Below are 18,645 nucleotides of genomic sequence, written 5' to 3' on the forward strand. Positions count from 1 at the left end.
TGCTTGGCATATAAATATACAGAACTTTGTTAATTTTGGTATACAACATTCCATTGATATTTAATAAAAACATTTCGAGGAAAAGTTACGCGTACAAAAATTTGACAATTTTTGTTTTTCTGTTTGAGATTTGAAATGCTTCATTGTAAATATTATACGTACATTTATATATATATATTTATATATTTTTATAAAAAAAAGGGACTTGTAAATCATATACACATATAAAAATCTACAATAAGGCAATTTGCTTATAGGTTGCGGCCAGGGACATTTAATTTATTTGATTTACTTTTCAACTGCTCATATAAACACTCAAATTGGTTGTTTAGTCGCTTGTTTAGTTTAGCTTTTAAATTAGCATTTCTTACAAATAAGTACATGGTATGTGCGTTACTAACTATAATATAAATTAACGGTTTTAACTAAAACGTTTCGCTTTTCATATATCAGTTGAAATTTGCCAAAAAAAATTTATCCAAAATCAAGCAGTTAAACGCCGTACAATACAATTCAATGCTCTGTTTTAAATGCACTTTTAAAAGTTTACATTCATATAAATGTCCTTCTCGTTTACACCAAATATGATAGTGGTTTTATATGTATTGTGTTTTACTTTGTATAAGACTCATTTGACAGCAACATGGAATTTTGGCAAAAACAAAATGCATTTTTTAGTTCAGCGGCATTCAAAATTTTGACAGAGTATGGAGGTTGGTTATCCGACTCTTTATGTCGTCACTTTGCTTCCACCTGCATGCATCAGGACCAAAGAGCCAACCATGGCAACTAGCGTGCGATCTAGCCAAGTGACCGGATTGGGATATAGGAAGCCGCCTTCATAGAATCCTAGATGACCGCCATGTGCCACTTCAACGTATGCTGATTTTTGACGAGTGCCTGTAAAACAAATAAATTTTAAATGATTTAATAATATGCATATTACAAAAATAAACAATCAAAAATATTAATATAAGCAAAATAATATCCTATACAAAAAAAAAAAGTAACGACTTGTTTCGCAGCCGGTAGGATTCGAACCTACGCTCCCAGAGGGAATCTGATTTCTAGTCAGACGCCTTAACCGCTCGGCCACGGCTGCTTGTGAATACAGCACCGCAATATGCCAACTTATGAAACTGTTGAAGCACGTATGTTAACGTAACAGAGGGTAATTTTTTCGAATCACGTAATACTATGCTAACAGAAAACTTAATGTTACGATAATGCGTAATGTTATGTTAAGATGCAATGTTATTTTCTGGTTGGCCAAAACAAAAATATTGTGATTGTAAAACATATTTGTAATTTAGTCAATAGCTTAGCGTAGTGTCTGCCACTTACTCGCATACTCCTTAATTGGATGCAGCAACTCGACAGGCACCAGCGGATCATCCTTGGCATTAATATATATCATCGGTTTTTCGATAGTGTCAAAATAGAATAGAGATGAGCTCCACTTGTAAAGCTCTTGGGTCGACGCAAAGTTATAGACACGTCGCGTATAAGCCTCGTCTAGTTCCGGCAGTGTTGCAGCCGCTATAATCTCACGCTCATTGAGATTATGACGTGCCTTCACCTCATCAGAGAGCAGCACATGACGATGACGCAAAATGATGCTCTTCACGTTCTCGGTCATGATATACAAATAGAAGCGACGGAAGTTCTGCCAGTTCAGCAGCCATTTGGTGCCCCTACAAATAATCAAATGCCAAAAGTTAAAGAACTTATAAATTCAGGTGGAAACACAAGTTGCTTACTCGACGGCGTTGTAGCCCTGGCATATAGAGATGCCGCCAATGACACTATTCGGTTTAGTTTTTTGCATTTCACCCATGTACTTGGTCACGAGATTGCCGCCCAAACTGAAGCCAACGGCAACTATGCGATTCTGATGATACTTTTGATGTAAATGCTCCACCATGGCGGCAAAATCCTCCGTGTGGCCATAGGTGAATATGCGTGTCGAGGTTACTTGTACGGTACGCAGGGCGCCAATATGATTCATAACGGCACAGCGAAATCCATTGCACTGGGCCAAATGCACAAAGGTTCGTATATAAACTGATTCCGAACTATTCGCAATGCCCGGGCAAATAGCCACAGTAATGTCATCTAAAGATGGTGTACAAAATAGAGAGATATAGAAAGAATTGCCTACATCGGCTGGGGTTAATGACTTACCCTCCTGCTCCTTCAGCGGCTGATAGAGATCGTATGTTAATGTAGAGCCATCGGGCAGCGACAGATAGACGCGCTCACCCAGCGGCCAGGGGCAACGTACACGGCCAACAATGCTATGTAATACGGTCTGAACATGACCGCTGAAACCCCATAGGCGTGGTGGGACATACCTGAAAGTGAATTAAATATATAAAATAGACAAAAGAAAATGAAGCATTGCGTGTTATTAATTATAGCCTGTGAGCCAGTCAGCTGTTTTTAAATCAAGGCAAAAGCAAAAGCAAAGCTATGCATAATTTATAACAGTAGACAAACTTAACAGCAACGAACTGTTGCACCTTAACAGCAGTAATAATGTTAACAGTGGCACTACACTAACAGCTGTTCGTGAGCACATGAAGTTCGTTGCTTGCTTCACAGTTGTCACAAGCATCGGTGGTTCAGTGGTAGAATGCTCGCCTGCCACGCGGGCGGCCCGGGTTCGATTCCCGGCCGATGCAACTAAATTTTTTTTCATTTTTTTTTCGTTTAAACTTTGAACATTTTATGACCTTGACGGAACCAAGGCCCGACTGCGGGCGTGCCAAAAATAAATATGCAAATAAGTACTACATATTTAATACAATTGAATTATCCATATTTTTAGACAGTTGCTTCAATTGTAGGATGCGGTTATTGCAGAAACACCATTGTCAACATTTTGGCAGAGAAAACAACGCTGAGCATCAATTGAAGTCAATTGAGCAGCAACAAAATCAGCGCTATTGCTGTCAGGCGTGCAAAAACGTGAACCATACCATGACTGTAATACTCTGTCGTACAGACGGGGACGGTCAAAACGTTTTCCCCTTTTCAATTATTTTCAATCAAACTGGTAGCGTATAGGATTGGGGACAATTATTCAAGGAAATATTCACAAATTTGAGGGTAATTTACTATAGCTACACGAATTGTTAATCTACAAATATAATATTAACGATGCGTGTACTATAATTAATAGATCAATGACCATTAAATATTTAAGTGTTTCAGTGGGACTGGCTTGGGGTAAACAAAATTGTTGAGCTATGAAAACAGCTGTGAAAATTCCCAGCCTGGCTGTCAACAAAAATTTAACATTTTCGTACAATTTTAATTTAAATGATAACACAACCCAACAAATTACAAAAATTGTATGCATGTATATACAGTTAGATGCATGCATGCATATGTAGATGCATGCATGCATATAAATACATGCACACATGAATGCATATGACTCATCCAAAAAGTTTGCACCCCTTGTCAAGTAATAGAAAACACAAGAAAGAGCGCCAAAACAAAAGCAATAAGTAACTTAAGATTATGTGGACGCAGTTGTATGAATGCAAGAGAAAGAGAGAGAGAGAGAGAGAGAGTGAAAGGGGGCGATTGCAATAGCTGCTGCTGCTGCCGATGATGATGAGTTTGTGCGTTCGCGCTTAAGCCGCTTACGTAATCTTTGTTGTCAAACAAAAGCGCCTAGGCAATGCGCCAAAAGCAAATCTCAAACAGGTAGCCAAAACCTCAACCGGCAACGAGCGGTACTTGCATACATTCATATGTATATAAAAAGCTGAAGAGAGTGTGGCGAACGTTTGCCGGTTTTATTAATGTATACCCTGCAATCACGCACTTGGGGATCTTACAGACTTCAGATTTCTATCAATATTGTTTATTTTAAAAACTTGAACTTTTCGCGTCGCGAATAAATAAAGAGATTACTTAAAGGCATACATTTTCGAAAAGTTCATATGTATAAAACAACAAGTGGGTGTTTCCGGTCTCTTGACCTAGGTATAGGGTAGTATCTAGTGGTGTTATTTGTTGCTGTCATTTTTGTTTTATTCCCCTCACATTTATATACATACATACATATACAGACATATGAATGCGTGTGTGTGTGTATTCCTTTAATACCCGAACGAATTCTCTCGCACGCGATAACTAGAAAGTCTGTTGGAAGCTACCAGGCCAAAACGTTGCTAGGCGTTGCTCGCTCCGACTCAAGAGAGCTGCGTAATTATGATTTGCACTTTGCACCGTTCCCTTATCACCGTTTGACCGAAAGCAGAGAGAGCAAATAAACCTGAATACAAAGCTTGCTAAAAATTGTGGAATTGCCAAACCTTATGCAGAGAACCGAAAGGCAAATTAAATACATGAGAACGAATGTATGTATGCATACTTATGTACTTATATGGATTTTGCAATAAAAATGGGTGAAAAATTTCCAGGCGCGTCTCTACTGTCACCAGAAAATGTTAGTACACTGCATATTTATAAAGGAACTCTCTGATATGGTGGTTTAAAGTATCTGCGCTGATTAGCTATTAGAGCTAATGTTTTTTAATGTATATACTATTTATATAATAATTAGTTATTCCACAAATAGTTTTAGTGATAATACAAATTTCGGATAGATTAATATTGGATTTGGCAGACAATTTGAATAACAGTTAACCTATACCACCTACACTGAACTATCAAATTGTATTGTAATATATTGTAATCGAATACTTATGCATGCGAATAAAGCGGCAAGCATGTGTATGTAGTAAGCTAAATTTATAAACATTCATACATATATTTGTATACATGAACATGCTTATCATGCGACTACGTTTCCAGCTTATAAATCAACATACGAGTGAAAATCCTACGATTGTGAATCAAGTTTATTATAAACTATAGCCAAAAATTCCTAATTGATAAGAATATTGTGAATAGTGTACATGCCCATGACCATTTCACGGTTCATGGTACGGAAAATTGCAATTGAATCAAATACGAGCGAGCTGATTAGACGGTTAGTTTAGTTATTAATCAAGCGACAATTTGAAAAAATGATTAAATTTTGATAATCAATATTACTAACCAACAACAATAACGAAGATCTTTGTAAATAGAGGCCACTAATTGCGGTTAATGATTCATGTGCCACGGCAGCTGTCGCCGATTACTTGAACTTTGCGCATGTGACGCGGCTGCGTGTATGTGTATTCACAGTGAATAATGCACAATTGGGTCTAGCTTGTAAACATATTAGCGAGCTAAAATGCAGCAATTTCAAATAAAACGTAATTACAAGATGCACATCAGTTATGAATGAATGCCGGTGAATAAATTACATCGTTGAAGATAAACAAAAAAATTTACGAGCGTCCAGGGTCAGGTTCTACCTAGTAAAACGAAAGTTCAGACAAGTTGTTTTGGTCAATTTAGCTTTTCATGATAATGCAATTAACTGCAATATTGCAATACGAGTACTTTCTAGCAGGCTACAAACATTTTCTTAGTTTTCGAAGTAGGTAAATCTATGCCGAATTAATGTGCAAACTGATTTTATAAATTAGCGATGTCATTTTATAAAGGAATCATATCAATAAAATAAAGCTAGAATTTGTTTAAAATTTGAGTATTTATATAATTATGAATTTAATGAGTATGTTTATGTGTTTATGAGTATATTCATTCAACAGAGACCCGAATTATACCAACTAGCATACATTTTTTTATATTTAACTTGAATATCTGTTTAGTAAAATTGTTTGTATGTAGCAAAAATTCTTTCCACTAAGGAAAGCATTTTCACAAAATCAAGTGAATGAACATTGAATTTGAAAGTGGTTACTGTAAAAAAATTATGCGCATGTTTGCTGTTAGCTAACATTTTGGCGTGGCTGTAATGTAGATGGCACACACAGTTAACAGCTGGGCAGTGGCGTGAGATCGCTGCACTCACACACGCACACGCATACATAAGTATGCATGTGCAGTGTGTGGGAGGGAAAACAAAATCAAAAACAAATTGCATTGGGCCCACATATCGATATTATTAACTTTTATGTACATCTGCTTTTATCGTATTTTCTATTGCTCTACTTACGGTTCGCGCAGCACCGGCGCTATTTTGTACAAACAATCCAGAAACTGCTCATCGAGACACCAAACGCTCGGCTTCAGTGGCTGGCTGTGTACATTGAGGATGCGGAATAGAATGCACACGATGACGGCGATGAGCGTTAAAAAGGCGGTGGACATCTTTAGGTTTTCTGTTTCGCACCTGTAGGTGTCGCTTGCGACCTCAAGGATGTTGATGCGTCCTTCTACCCTTGCAGCAGTCGTTGTTGCTACTCAACTTGTCACTGCACCCTGAATTGTACAAAATTCTGGTTTTACAAATCAGAACTGCGGCTTATGAGTTATGATTAGAAATGTGACTTTATTAATTTGTGTTGTACACAAAAAGCTTACTATGTTTTACAGCTGGCAAGGCGGGCGGCGGCTGTAAAGTGTTTTTGAGTTTCTTAACAGGCACACATAAAACACACACACGAAGCGGCAATTGCCGCTGAGCTAACAAGGTCGCGATTCAGGACACACGCGTTAGTAAACTGCACTTATGTATGTAAATCAATTATTTACACCGTTTGTCTTATCATATACAATAAATTTTGTTCGACGTCAGTTCAGCAGTATTACTCAGTCAATGGTCCTCAATCGTCTGGCGTTGTTTTCAACCAAGTTATGTTAACTATCAGGCACTGTTTTACTCAAAATGGCACTGTTACGTTTTTTGTCATTTTTTAGTACATTTAGTGCAAGCAAACTTTATTTGCGCGCTGTGTATATTTTTTATAAATACCGTTTCAAATATTAGAAACAAATATATTTTAAATTTAACATTCAATTGACTTATTTTGCACAATTATTACATTTAATTTCTTATTATCCATTGTTCAGACTACTGTTCACATATAAAATACATATTAATTATACAAGGTTCATCATTCATTTTAAGACTTTTATTCATTTTCCATTAATGAACGCAATGCTCTCTATTGGCTTTATTGTCTGGTTGTCCATTATACCAGATCAAATAGGGAGCCTTGCGACCGGTGGTAAGTGATATATATTGTCCTTCTTGATTGAGATCATTGACGTCAAGCCAATAATTGTGATTGTGGTTTAATTTGGCTTTTATTGCTTCGTACTCTCTTTCATTTTGGATGCTAGCCAGGTGACCGCCACGTTGTTGGCATTCGTATGCCGCAGCGAACCAGTTCATCTTGTGTCGATCTTCAATATAATAATATTTCGAACCTATTTTAGTGAAATTGCTGGGATGATCTTTTCGTTTCCTTTCGATCTCTTGCAACTTTTCTTCCTGTTGAGCAACCTTCTCTTGTAGTACCAAAAGCTGACTCGTAATATTGTTGTACTTAGTTTGGGTGTCATCGAACTTCGACTGCAGGCTTGCCAATTGTTCCTCAATCTTTATAAATTTTGGATGGACATCAGCAACCTTTTCATGTAAAAGTGTCAGCTGCTTCCCAAAGTCTTCCAACTTGGCTGGAGTATCTGCATTCTGTCTGTGTTCTTGGCTTGCGACCTGTTTCTGCAATATGGCCGTGTGTTCCAGCACAGGTTTCACTATTTTGAAACAATATTTGCCACAAGTATTTTCCAATCCACTCGGCTCCTCACAGGACTTTAACAAAGACACATTTAGATGCTGATATTTAATGATTAAAAGGGAAAACCTACCGAACCGCTGCCTTTATAAGCTGCCTCAGAAATTAGAAGCGCGATTAGAATAATGTACATTTTTTTTGCTCTCAATTTTCACAGCTTACCAAGGAAGTCAACAGACAACTAAAATGAATGCACAATATGCTGCATTATATATACACAGTGTGTACCAGTATTTTGATATTGTTTTTATAATCTTTATACATATTTTGGATTCCTTAGAAATGGTAGACGAGGTTATCAACTTAGCAAGATATGTAAGTCATATGTTATCAAGCTCGAACAAATATGGTTTGAACTTAGAAAATATACAAAGCGCCTTTAATATTATTGTACTACATTTCCTGGAATTAAAGACGAACAAAGAAAAATCATATTAAGTTCTTCTTCTTGGGTATCTTCTTGGCTTGGGTATCTGGATTCTGTCTGTCGTCGTGGCTACTTTATTGTTTCTGCTACTACTTTTAACAATATTTGCCAGAAGGATTTTCCAATCCTCTCGAATCCTCGCAGGACTTTAACAAAGACACTTTTAATAACTGATATTGAATTATTAAAGAGGAGAGCTCATCATTCTCGTCTGTGTCTTCGTTGTGTCTCGAACAACAACAACGTGTATCTTTAGCTGGGTATAAGGTATTTTCTAGTCGGTCACTTCCGTTACTTGATATCCTTTTATTGATTTGGTCATATTATCCAGTCAACCGGTAGTTATGTACTGTTGGAAGATATGAGCATGTTACGGTAAATGTAAATTTAAATCAACCTTTTGGCGGGTTTACAACTGTTGATTGCTTTTAGAGACCAATAGTAGGAGTCTTATCGATAGCAGTTCGTAGACACTTTTCGCGATATATCGATGCATATCGATAGTTTGGCATTCACTCAGCGAGAACACGTATGTGCATATGTGCGTGCGCCAAAAAGGCAATGAAAAATTAAAGTTCAAGTAATGTTGCTTACCAGCAGCACAATTACAGCATTTGTTGCTTAACATACGTAAGTGCTGGCATATAGAATTCAAATTGAAAAGATAATGCCCACCGACTTTACAGGTTATGTGTGGGTACCGCAGCGGCAACACGGCAACAAAACAAGCAACAGGAACACCGTTGCCCGGCACGTCGACGACGCGACTTAAACATAAATATAAATTACCAGCAACCATTCCAAACGCTCCAAAATGATGATGCAAATTGTGTGCCTACTGATTGGCCGACTGCTGCTCATATGCGTCGCCGCCTACGAGCTGCTGCAACAGCTCGGGCTGCGACTGCATGCGCTCGCTCGCAGGTCATATGACTACTGGCAATGTGATCAGCATGAGTTTCTTAGGCGTGCCAAGCACGAGCTGGAAAAGCTGCCGCAGCACCTGGTGCTAGTTATTGCCCCGGACGATTGTTATGTGGATGCGTCGCTGCTTAAGCTCATTTTCGGCTATGCCCAAGTTGTTGGCATACCCTATTTAAGTGTGTACGATACGCGTACGCCCCGGCTTGGCTATGTGGAGCTATCGCGCTTCTGTCAGCCCAGCGAGAAGAGCGATCGGTGCTACCTCTGGCCGCCCAAGCAAATAAGGGAACAAAGTCTACAGAATGGCTGCAAAGCTGTCGCTGCAAATGGCACAGCCAATGGCTATGCCAGCAACGGTGGGCATTACGCCCAGCTGCAGGTGAGTTATCATTTAGGAACTGATAAGGGCTTATCATAAACTAGCGGAAGTAATGAATCCAAAGCTCCAATACATAGCAAGAGTATATGTTATGCGTGCTATGTGGACTCTCTTTTAAAGTGGTTAATTTTAAATTAGTTGTAAAATCTCTTTTGAGCAGATTTGAAATGGATCCGAAAATATTTTTGTATTTATTTTTTTTTATTAATTTGGTATCTGTCGTTTCCATGGAAGTGCCAAATCAGTTCAATGTATTTCGGTTGATTAGAACCTATTATTATTATTTTTTTCTTATCACTCACAACTCGTTCCCATGCAGGTCTATCAAATCGGAAGCTCTGACGGTCATGCGCTTATAGCCGATGTCTGTCGCGAGCTGTACGAGAATCGCACAACAGCCCAGGTGCAGGAGATGCTGAAGCAGCGCCAGTCGCTAACCGATGGCATTAATGGCAGGTTAAACAAGCGGCTGGGCTTTGCGGTGCCGGAACCGGAACTGGGCATCATTTTCTCCAGACAGACGTGCACATACGGCCTGCTGCCGTGGCATGTGCGCTTCACCGAGTTTCACACGCATCGCAGCGGGCGTTACTTTGATGCTAAATCGTTTGCCAAGGTGCTCTATAAATATGCGCGCTGCGAGCAGCGTTGGGGCAAATAGATATTAAGTTAAACATGGTCCCTATGTTCTAAACTAATTAAATTAATTTAATATATACATATATACATATATATATGCATATGTACATGTACGGTGTGTTAGATTAAGTTGGCGCTTGCAAACTGTAAAAAAAACTCCACTAGAGATTTAAGCAAAAAAGTGAAAAGAAAACTGCACACACACAGTCACACCCTATGCACACAAATTTGCGAGTGTTTGTTATTCATAAACGAAATTGTATTTGCAGAGATTTACACATGAAGCATGTTAATTTGAGTTTTGCATAAATATTTTATGTATTTTAATTGTAAGTTCGTTTACTTAGCTGCTAGTGTTAGGTTTTTATTGTATGTATTTTGTTTCCTGCTTGCGAACCTTGCGCTCTACTCCCGCTCGGGCTGGGTGTGTCGCTTAGACAATAGATTGAAATCGGTAACATATTGATTCTTCTCAATATTGTTATGCGGCCCGGAACTGCTGGGCATGCGTTCGTGTATCAATTGAAACGAGTTGCGCAAGTCCATCAATGAGTCAGCCAGACCCTTCTTGATGTTGGCAAATTCACTGGACATTAGCGACAACTTGCCCAGCAGATAGTTGAGATTGTCGTCCATGTCAATCATGTGCTTTTTGGTCTCCTCCACTTTGCTGCTCAGGCCCATCATGGTGCTAAAGGTGCTGTTCACATAGCCATCGTGTCCCGCCTGCATCAGGCCCAACATTTCCCGGCTCTGGCCAATCTCGCTGGTCATGATCTCGATGCGATGCCACACCTGTGTCAGCGCAGTGTCCAGCAGTCCGCTTATGTTGCGATTCGCCTCCTGCTGTGTGTTCACCACAGCATCGTCCAGTTCGTTAAAGCGCGTCTTTACCAAGCTGGTCAGCTCGGCCACTTGCTGCTCCAACAGCAGGCTTACCTTCTGCACGATCTGCAGCGTGCCAAACTCCACCTTGCGCTGCGTGTCCAGCACCACCTCAGAGTTGGTCATCATGATATTGTTGAACTTGCCCAGCGCATCGAAACCATCGTTCAACTTGCTGTGGCTGGCGTTTATCGCCTTGTAGTACTTATTCAGCAAGGTTAGCTCAACTGACAATTGCTGCAGATCGCCCTGTATGTTGGCCTCCGTCTGCTGCAGGTGCTCCGTGGTCTGGCGCACTGCTGCATGTATTGAAAAGAAATGCAAACATGTTTTGTGAAAAGAATTTTTAAGGATCTTAAAAGCTTAAAAGCTATATGCCAAGTTTAATTGACATCCTTGAGGTTATTCCAAATCAATTCAGATAGAACGGGGAAACGAGAAAATGTAATGATAATGAAGACTATTAAAATGAGTGAGAAATATTAGATTAAGAACTATTGAAAATTAAAAAAAAAATGTTTTAGTGAGGATTGAAATGAGAACTTTGAAGATAAATATGAATGAGACATGGATTGGATATGAAAGAGCTAACAATCGAAAGTATCCCTTAAAAGTGGATTGAATTTTCATCAGAATATAAAAGATTACTAACAAACCAAAGAATTTCTCAAAAGTTCATGGAATATGATAGTTCGCAAGCCAAAGTATCTCTTAAAAGTGGATCGGATATGAAAGATTACTAACAATCCAAGGTATTGCTTAGGTCCAGTTGGAGACCTTTCAGTATATATGTAAATCTTTCTTTTAAACATATTGCTCGTATCGCTTCTTATTATTGCAATAGCTAAGTCCAAGAACTCTTTCACCCACCTGTTTGCTGGGCTGTCAGCGATTCGCTCTTGAGTGCCGCCAGAGCGTTGAGCGTCTCATTATTCAGTTCCTGGATATAGGCTCGATCCTTCTCGCTGAGACCCAATGGAGCAGGTGCCGCCGGAGCCGGAGCACTGCGCAGCTGCGCCACATCGGTGCTCAGAGCGCCCAGGCGTTCCATTAGCTGCAGCTCAAACTCATCGTTCTTGGGCGGAGCCGCGGTGGTAACTACGGCAGCCGCGGCGAGGGCGGCGCTGTGCTGCTGCAGCTTGGCCTCGATCTGGGTCAACAGCTCGTCGGACTTGGGCATGCGCTCGAAGCCCTGCTGGGTCTGCTGGGCTGCCTGGCTGCTGCTGTCCAGCAGCTTGCTTACGCTGGCCGACAGCTGCTTAAGCTGGTCGAGCAGCTGCTTATTGATCTGCTGCTGCTCCTCGACAAATTGATTGGGCAGTGCTGGTGCGGCGATTGCCTTGGGGCTGCCTGGCGGATTCTTGAAGCACTCGTTATTCTCCCGCATCCACTTGAACATGTGCTCGATGGCCTGACTGAACTTGTCCGTTTGGGCATTGTACTTCTCCTCTTGCTGCATTGCGGAGCATATTTGTAGCCCATCCGTTGAGATTCGTTTGCTGTACTTACCGTGATCAGCATTGTTTCAATCTGACTGACGCGTTCGTCCAGTCGCCCGAAAATGCCATTGATCGGCTCCAGATTCTTCTGGCCCTTTTGCAGGGACTGCATCGCCTTCTTCAGCAGCTCGCCCAGGGCACGCTCCCGATGCTCGTGCCGCTCCAGCTTGTTATCCAGCTGATTGTACGAGTAAATAAGCGATTTTATAGTACCGCTTAGGTCTTCATTGCTAAAAAAATGCATTGCATTAAAAATAATATTCAAGCTCTTAAAATTCGCTCACTTTCTAATAGAAACTTTCTATTCCTTTAGCCTGTTCTTAAGTTCTAAGTTCCTGAGTTAATCTTCTTTACAAAATATTTTTATTCAAAAACAAATATAGCAATATTTAAATGTTACTTTTTTTAATTGTTATAAATATCAAAGAACTTTTTTAGATTTTTATAATAATAATAAAAAATAATTTTAAAATAACTTGGCAACAAAATACGATCGAGTTCTGGAGTACTTCTCTTTTTGCTATGAGAAAATTTTTAAAATTCCAATAAATTAAAAGCAATTCCGTTAACGTTAATCTTAATAGTTTTGTTAATAATTTTGCTTTTTATCGGTAGCTCTTCTCTTTATGCAAAGTACATAAATGCAATCTAGTTGAAGAACAAATTTCCTTCGTCAATCATTAGGGGCTGGGCATGTGACTGAGAACCAACACCGGCCCCTTCTGGCATGGCAATCGACAGCTGTAAATGTTGATGGGCCAGCGGCTCATCATAAATGACTTGCAGAGATCGTGATCAATTCTCGTAAACATGCACTCGCGCCCACCCTGCCAGCTAATATTCGACGACTCTGTCGAGCCATGCCCCAGTCTCAGGGTCAGAAACCCTTTTAGATGCGATGCAGTGCATGTGTGTGTTTGTGTTTGTGTGAAATGCATAGATGCTGATAGATATGCAGAGCAGCAAGTTCTAAGTGCCGAGCCATGCGCCCCGGCTAGGCAACATATGTATGCTGGCTGTGCACTAAGTTTTCCCCCGTTTCCATTACGGTTTCCACAGCCCGCGGGCCATTTGGATGAAGTGTGTGCATGCTCCGGGCCAAAAATAAACAAACAAACAGGCGGAACAGACAGACCAACATCTCTGTTTCTTTGAAGGCAATAGTCATTAGTTTTGGCAGCCGACTGGGGACTAGCCGGCTGCTGGGATGAAGGCGTTGCCCTGTGCCAGCATATGGTGTAAAGTGGCCGGTGGGCGGAGGGCGAAGGGCGGAGAGGCGAATTCGGAATTAGGAACTGGGTGTTGCATGAGAGGGCAAGGGGGGGGGGGGGGGGGGGGTCGTGGTCATCCTGGCGCCGCACTTGATAACATGCACATTTCGCACAAATACATTTTTAGTGCATTATATTTCACAGCCGAATGGAAAATCCAAAAGCAAAGTGCGAAAGACTGTTTGACACATGTCCATCTGTTTTGGTTTTCTATTCATAAATAATGCTGACAGATGTGGACTTCAGAAATAGCTAAAGTATTTGGATATTTCCCTAATATTCCACTCTGAAAACTTTTCCTTTGTGTTTCTCACTAATAATTGTTTTGAATAAATATTATGGATATTCATTGTGGATAATAATATATTACTTAAATTTGTTAAATAGCATGGAAGTGTTAAGCAAATAACATTAAGTATATATATTTTTAGGGAACACATATCTTACACATCTTAACATATAAATATACTCAATCTTTCTTTCTTACGAATCTCAATTGGTATTTAGTTTAAAATAAGTATTGTTCTATGTGCCCTGACAAAAAGTATGGACCTACAAATTTTGATAGTTTCACTTTGAAATGAACTGCAAATCTATACCAATTTGTATTCCCTTGTAAGGGGTATTCTAATTTTGTCATGAAATGTGTAACGCATCGAAGAAGACCTCTCCGACTCCATTAACTATATATATTCAAGATCAGCATCAACAGCAGAGTTGATATGGCAAACCTTCTCTTATGTTAATATAACTTGACACAACTTGGAATTTATAAGGTTTATTATGAACATCGGACAACTGTATCACATAGCTGCTATAGGAAAGATCGGTGGAATAGTAGGATCTTATAAGGCAAAATAATATGATTTCAAAGAATTTCAACAAACGCAGCACCAAGCTCACATGTCTGCAAAAGGGTATTACGTCTTCGGAGATATCCTAACTTTCTTGATTCTAGTATATAGTTAATATTTTGGCATATCCAAAGTGTCTACAAAGCAGATCAATTCGTGATCTTTGGAGATTCTGGACTTACGTGACTGGCGATGCCTCGACATTGGTCTGCCCAAGCAGGCACAGGCCCAGGCCAATTAGAGCTGCAAAAACGAAGGCAATTGATGGATGCGTTGCTGCAGTTGCCATTTTGGTGCGTGTCTGCTGATCTCCAATTAGTCCAAATTAAGTTGAGCTGCGTGATCTGCGCTGTCGAATGAGGATATTGAATATGGAAATTGTAAATTGTAAATTGAAAATTGAAAATAAATTGCAATGGCGCCGCACAAATTTGTCGATTAATAATGAAATTCAAGTTGGCAAACGGTTTGTTTAAAATTGCACCGACAATTGTTTATAACAAATACGGTAGCCATAAACTTTGGCATATTTATGGCAACTGCAGTTTAAACAATTCGGTGCCCGCTGATGAAAGCCATTTTATTATTATACTTAGAACAATGCAACGCCAATTAATTCCTTGTTGCGATGCCAATTTTGAGCTCATTGTTTTTGTGAATATCTGGAGCTCTGCCTCTGCATATAGGCAGATATAGAGCGCTATAAAATCGCCAACGGCAATAAACAATATGACGCAGATCTTCCATTCTGCGTGCGCCAGTTTTCGGTTTGATGCAATTTGTGGACGGTTGCAAAATACAGGGCGATAATTGGGTCAGAAATAAGCAAGGGAAATACTTTTTAATGAGCACAAGCTGGACATTGTAAATAAAATGTGTTCAATTACTATTATTATTAATATATTTCATTAATTAATAACATGTGAATTAATAGCATGTCCTTATCGCAGAATGGAATTGGGTTAAAGGTTGATAAATTGTGAATGCTAAGATAGAAGTATATTATAGAATCGAGTACACATGCACATGTGTTGGGCAAATGTTATTGAATTAAACATGAAAATTTACAAATACATGCATTATACAAAAAAATCTCTTATAACTACACACTTGTATTATTCTCAAAGTATAGATTATAGAGTAGCTGAGCAGCTCTCCTCAAACCTCAAACACTGACTTGCTTCCGAAACCGAGTGCTGCACTGCCGGGCACTGTAACCAGAAATTATTACTATCACTTTTACTATTGATAGAGCAGACGACGTCCTCACTGCACGAGCAGCACACAATGAATGAGAACAAGATGCTGGCGCCTGGTACTTAACGTTCAGCCTGATAATGATGTTGCTCTGTGCTGATGCTGGTTAGAGAGAGAGAGGGAGCGCGTGCAGATCGTGCTCAAATGTTTCTAATTAAATGTAATTAAAAGAGCAGAGAAACAGTGAAGAGCATAAAGTCCGTCGCATTTATAGCTTCCCGCATCCTCATCCGCGTCTGACTGCCGGCGTATTGTAAAAAGCGCAATTGAATCAAAATTCAATTTGTTCTAATACAAAACTATTCAATGCACATTAATTATGGGGATGATTAATTAACTTCAACATTGGGGCAGCGGCAAAATTCAAGCCAATCAAATTCTAATAAATATGCATTCAATATATTTATAAGCCAGCTGGCTTATAAAATGCATTTCTGTTTATTACATTTTAACGACAGTTTTATTGATATTCAAATTATTTTTGGCGCCATTTGCTTGCACGTTGTCTGCACTGCGAGTGAATGGCATTTATATCGATAATTCTTAACATTGCGATAGTCTTAAGTGCGTTTGAGCACAACAGAGGAATGTTAAATTTAGTCACTCTCAAGAAAAAGACAACAATACATAAATAAATAACCATAATGTAAATAATAAAATATAATTAATTAAATTTCATTCAACGGTTATTAAACGGCAGTTTCCCTGTACTTTTCGATATTTAGAACTAAACGATAGCTTAACTATCGGCTTTCGATTAATGCGGGGTATCAGCTGTTGCCGGCGTTTGTTTATATTCCCAATCACAACAATTTTGTTGCTCATATTGCTAAAGTTGGAAAAATGCCAACAATAATTGCTCTGGATGTATCGCTATCGATGCTGCGTCCTGTGCCGGGGCGCAATGACCACACATACCAATCGCTGGCCCTCAAGGGCATTCAACTGCTGCTGGACAACTTGACGGCCGCTGGCAAGCTCGAGCATTTGGCTTTGGTATTGTACACCACAGTCTGTGAACTGAAAGTGGATTTTACACGGGACTACGATCAAATACGGCAGGCGATCAAGAAAATCGAGCCCGTGGACAAGGCCTGCCTGATGACCATGCTGAAAACCTCAGTCAGCCTAATGGCCACATGGGGCACACAGAATCTTCTACAGCTGGTGGTGTTTACGGACTGCGGTGCGGGCTTTGGCAGCACCTCGATTGCTGGCTTCCTGGAGGCATATGCAGGCAAGGAGGCTGAGCCCGAATACGCGTGGCTAAAGGCGCTGGCCACCTACAATCTGAACTTCATTTGTCTTGGCGTGCATTGCGATTTATATTTCACACGTGGCCTGACACTGCATCAACAGCTGCTCGACGCTGCCTCGCTCAAGGGTCAGCTCTTCATGACGAAGCCAGTGAAGAGCGCCGAGCCCGGCGACGCCGCATCTGCTGGCAGCCATAAAAGCGAACTGGGTCGCACCGCCCTGTTCGAGCTAATCGAGCGCCTGTGCGAGAGCAGCTACAAATCCACGGAGGTGACGCTGAAGTGCGGCCGCTACTTTCGCATGGAAGGCCAGGTGCTGCTCTGGCCGCCACCGGTGCCCTATGAGCAGGCCGCACTCTACGGCGGCGATCCCACAATACGTCACATTGATCAGCGCATTGATGTCTGCGGCTTCCTGGCGCTATCCGATATCGGCTCGCCGGCCACGCTGAGCCGCCACTGGGTGCTGGCCAAGGTGGAGCGTGAGAAGCCGACTCGTCGCTCTGGCGGCCTGGCAGCAGTTGCCAAGCCTCCCAAGCTGACGCTGGACACCAGCAACCCGCACTACGAGCTGGAGAAGCTGGAGCAAGATATACGCGACTTCTACATGAAGGATACCAAGGATGCCGAGGAAAGCGGCGACGATGCCGATGTTACTGTGGTGCTCAAGCACAGCTCCACGCCCCAAGCGGAGCAGCAAAAGGACAATCTGTGCGTGCTGCTGCATGGCGCACTTAAGCTGGAGAACATGGCCGCACTGGTGCTGCTGGGCGAGAAGTGGTATGGCTTTATGTATGCCTACACCGATGTCAAGAAGAAATCCAATTTTATGCTTAACATACTGCCGCCGGGCTCCAATGTTATACCCTGGCTGGGCGACCTAGAGTTGCTTGGCTTTCCCGAGGATCTGGCACCTGGTGAAACAGCCAGCTTTCCGGTTCGCGCCGAGCGACGCTCATATTCACAAAGCAGCGTCGTCTGGATACGGCAGGCTAGCCTCCAGTCCGACGTCCAGAAAGTGCTGCGTCACGCAAAGAAAATGCCCGACAAGACGCAGCATTTCTACAAGGAACTCAATCGCATTCGACGCGCCGCTCTGGCCCTGGGCTTTGTGGAGCTGCTCGAGGCGTTGGCCTTGCTGCTCGAGAAGGAGACCGCACAGCTCACCTTGAATGGCGTCACCACCGAGTGCACGCTCCAGCTGCAACATGCGGCCACCGAGCTGCGCAAGACCTCGAACCGTGACATCAAGTCAACAATTGTGCCGCTTCAGAAGGCAAGCGCTGCCGATGCCACAGCGGCTGCTGCGCCAGCACAAGGCGGTTATTTGTACTAGAATATATGCTACTTTTAATGCTTTTAATTATTGATTAAATTAGTTATCAAATGACATGCATATAAAATTGCAAATTGTCAAAAGAGTTGTTCGTTTGAGCTTTTCCATGAAATATGTAATCGAGTTGTAATCAGCTCGTAATTCTATATCTAATAAAAATACGTTCTTAATTTATGTGCATGCTATGCTTTTTTAAAAACTAATTTGAATAAAGTAACGGCCGATTTGTGCATTGGCTA

General features: G+C 40.9%; 4 protein-coding genes and 2 non-coding genes across 11 annotated transcripts; 3 read left to right on the forward strand and 3 right to left on the reverse strand.

Annotated features, from left to right (window-relative positions):
- Positions 1–254: 254 nt before the first annotated feature.
- Positions 255–6,684, reverse strand: LOC115758788 (abhydrolase domain-containing protein 2). 3 transcript variants are annotated; one of them, XM_030699560.1, is made up of 6 exons: positions 6,460–6,684; positions 6,092–6,357; positions 2,185–2,354; positions 1,761–2,115; positions 1,345–1,694; positions 255–900 (listed from the first exon to the last, which is right to left on the reverse strand). In XM_030699560.1, exons 2-6 carry the CDS (start codon positions 6,244–6,246, stop codon positions 731–733), a joined length of 1,200 nt encoding a protein of 399 aa, XP_030555420.1. In that variant the 5' UTR covers positions 6,247–6,357; positions 6,460–6,684; the 3' UTR covers positions 255–730. The 3 variants fall into 3 exon arrangements, with proteins under 3 accessions (XP_030555420.1, XP_030555419.1, XP_030555418.1); XM_030699559.1 differs by having other exon boundaries at positions 6,092–6,393; XM_030699558.1 differs by lacking the exon at positions 6,460–6,684 and having other exon boundaries at positions 6,092–6,424.
- On the reverse strand, positions 1,021–1,102 carry Trnas-aga. Its single transcript has one exon. It is a non-coding gene; the product is annotated as a tRNA-Ser (tRNA).
- Positions 2,614–2,684, forward strand: Trnag-gcc. The gene has a single exon. It is a non-coding gene; the product is annotated as a tRNA-Gly (tRNA).
- A 1,937-nt stretch (positions 6,685–8,621) lies between the features above and the next one.
- LOC115758609 (dehydrodolichyl diphosphate synthase complex subunit NUS1) lies at positions 8,622–10,093 on the forward strand. Its single transcript, XM_030699340.1, has 3 exons — positions 8,622–8,736; positions 8,793–9,409; positions 9,729–10,093. Exons 2-3 carry the CDS (start codon positions 8,921–8,923, stop codon positions 10,068–10,070), a joined length of 831 nt encoding a protein of 276 aa, XP_030555200.1. The 5' UTR covers positions 8,622–8,736; positions 8,793–8,920; the 3' UTR covers positions 10,071–10,093.
- A 347-nt stretch (positions 10,094–10,440) lies between these two features.
- LOC115758608 lies at positions 10,441–15,826 on the reverse strand. Of its 4 annotated transcripts, none has more exons than XM_030699335.1 (5): positions 15,735–15,826; positions 14,740–14,901; positions 12,443–12,662; positions 11,804–12,386; positions 10,441–11,232 (listed from the first exon to the last, which is right to left on the reverse strand). In XM_030699335.1, exons 2-5 carry the CDS (start codon positions 14,844–14,846, stop codon positions 10,454–10,456), a joined length of 1,689 nt encoding a protein of 562 aa, XP_030555195.1. In that variant the 5' UTR covers positions 14,847–14,901; positions 15,735–15,826; the 3' UTR covers positions 10,441–10,453. The 4 variants fall into 4 exon arrangements, with proteins under 4 accessions (XP_030555195.1, XP_030555198.1, XP_030555196.1 ...); XM_030699338.1 differs by having other exon boundaries at positions 14,740–14,906; XM_030699336.1 differs by having other exon boundaries at positions 14,740–14,906; positions 15,722–15,826.
- A 694-nt stretch (positions 15,827–16,520) lies between these two features.
- Positions 16,521–18,477, forward strand: LOC115758563 (integrator complex subunit 14). The gene has a single exon (XM_030699272.1). The coding sequence runs from the start codon at positions 16,658–16,660 to the stop codon at positions 18,404–18,406; it is 1,749 nt and encodes a 582-aa protein (XP_030555132.1). The 5' UTR covers positions 16,521–16,657; the 3' UTR covers positions 18,407–18,477.
- Positions 18,478–18,645: the final 168 nt, after the last annotated feature.

This window comes from Drosophila novamexicana, unplaced genomic scaffold (genome assembly GCF_003285875.2).
Source record: "Drosophila novamexicana strain 15010-1031.04,08,12 unplaced genomic scaffold, DnovRS2.1 tig00000193-arrow-pilon, whole genome shotgun sequence".
NCBI classification, from domain to species: domain Eukaryota; kingdom Metazoa; phylum Arthropoda; class Insecta; order Diptera; family Drosophilidae; genus Drosophila; species Drosophila novamexicana.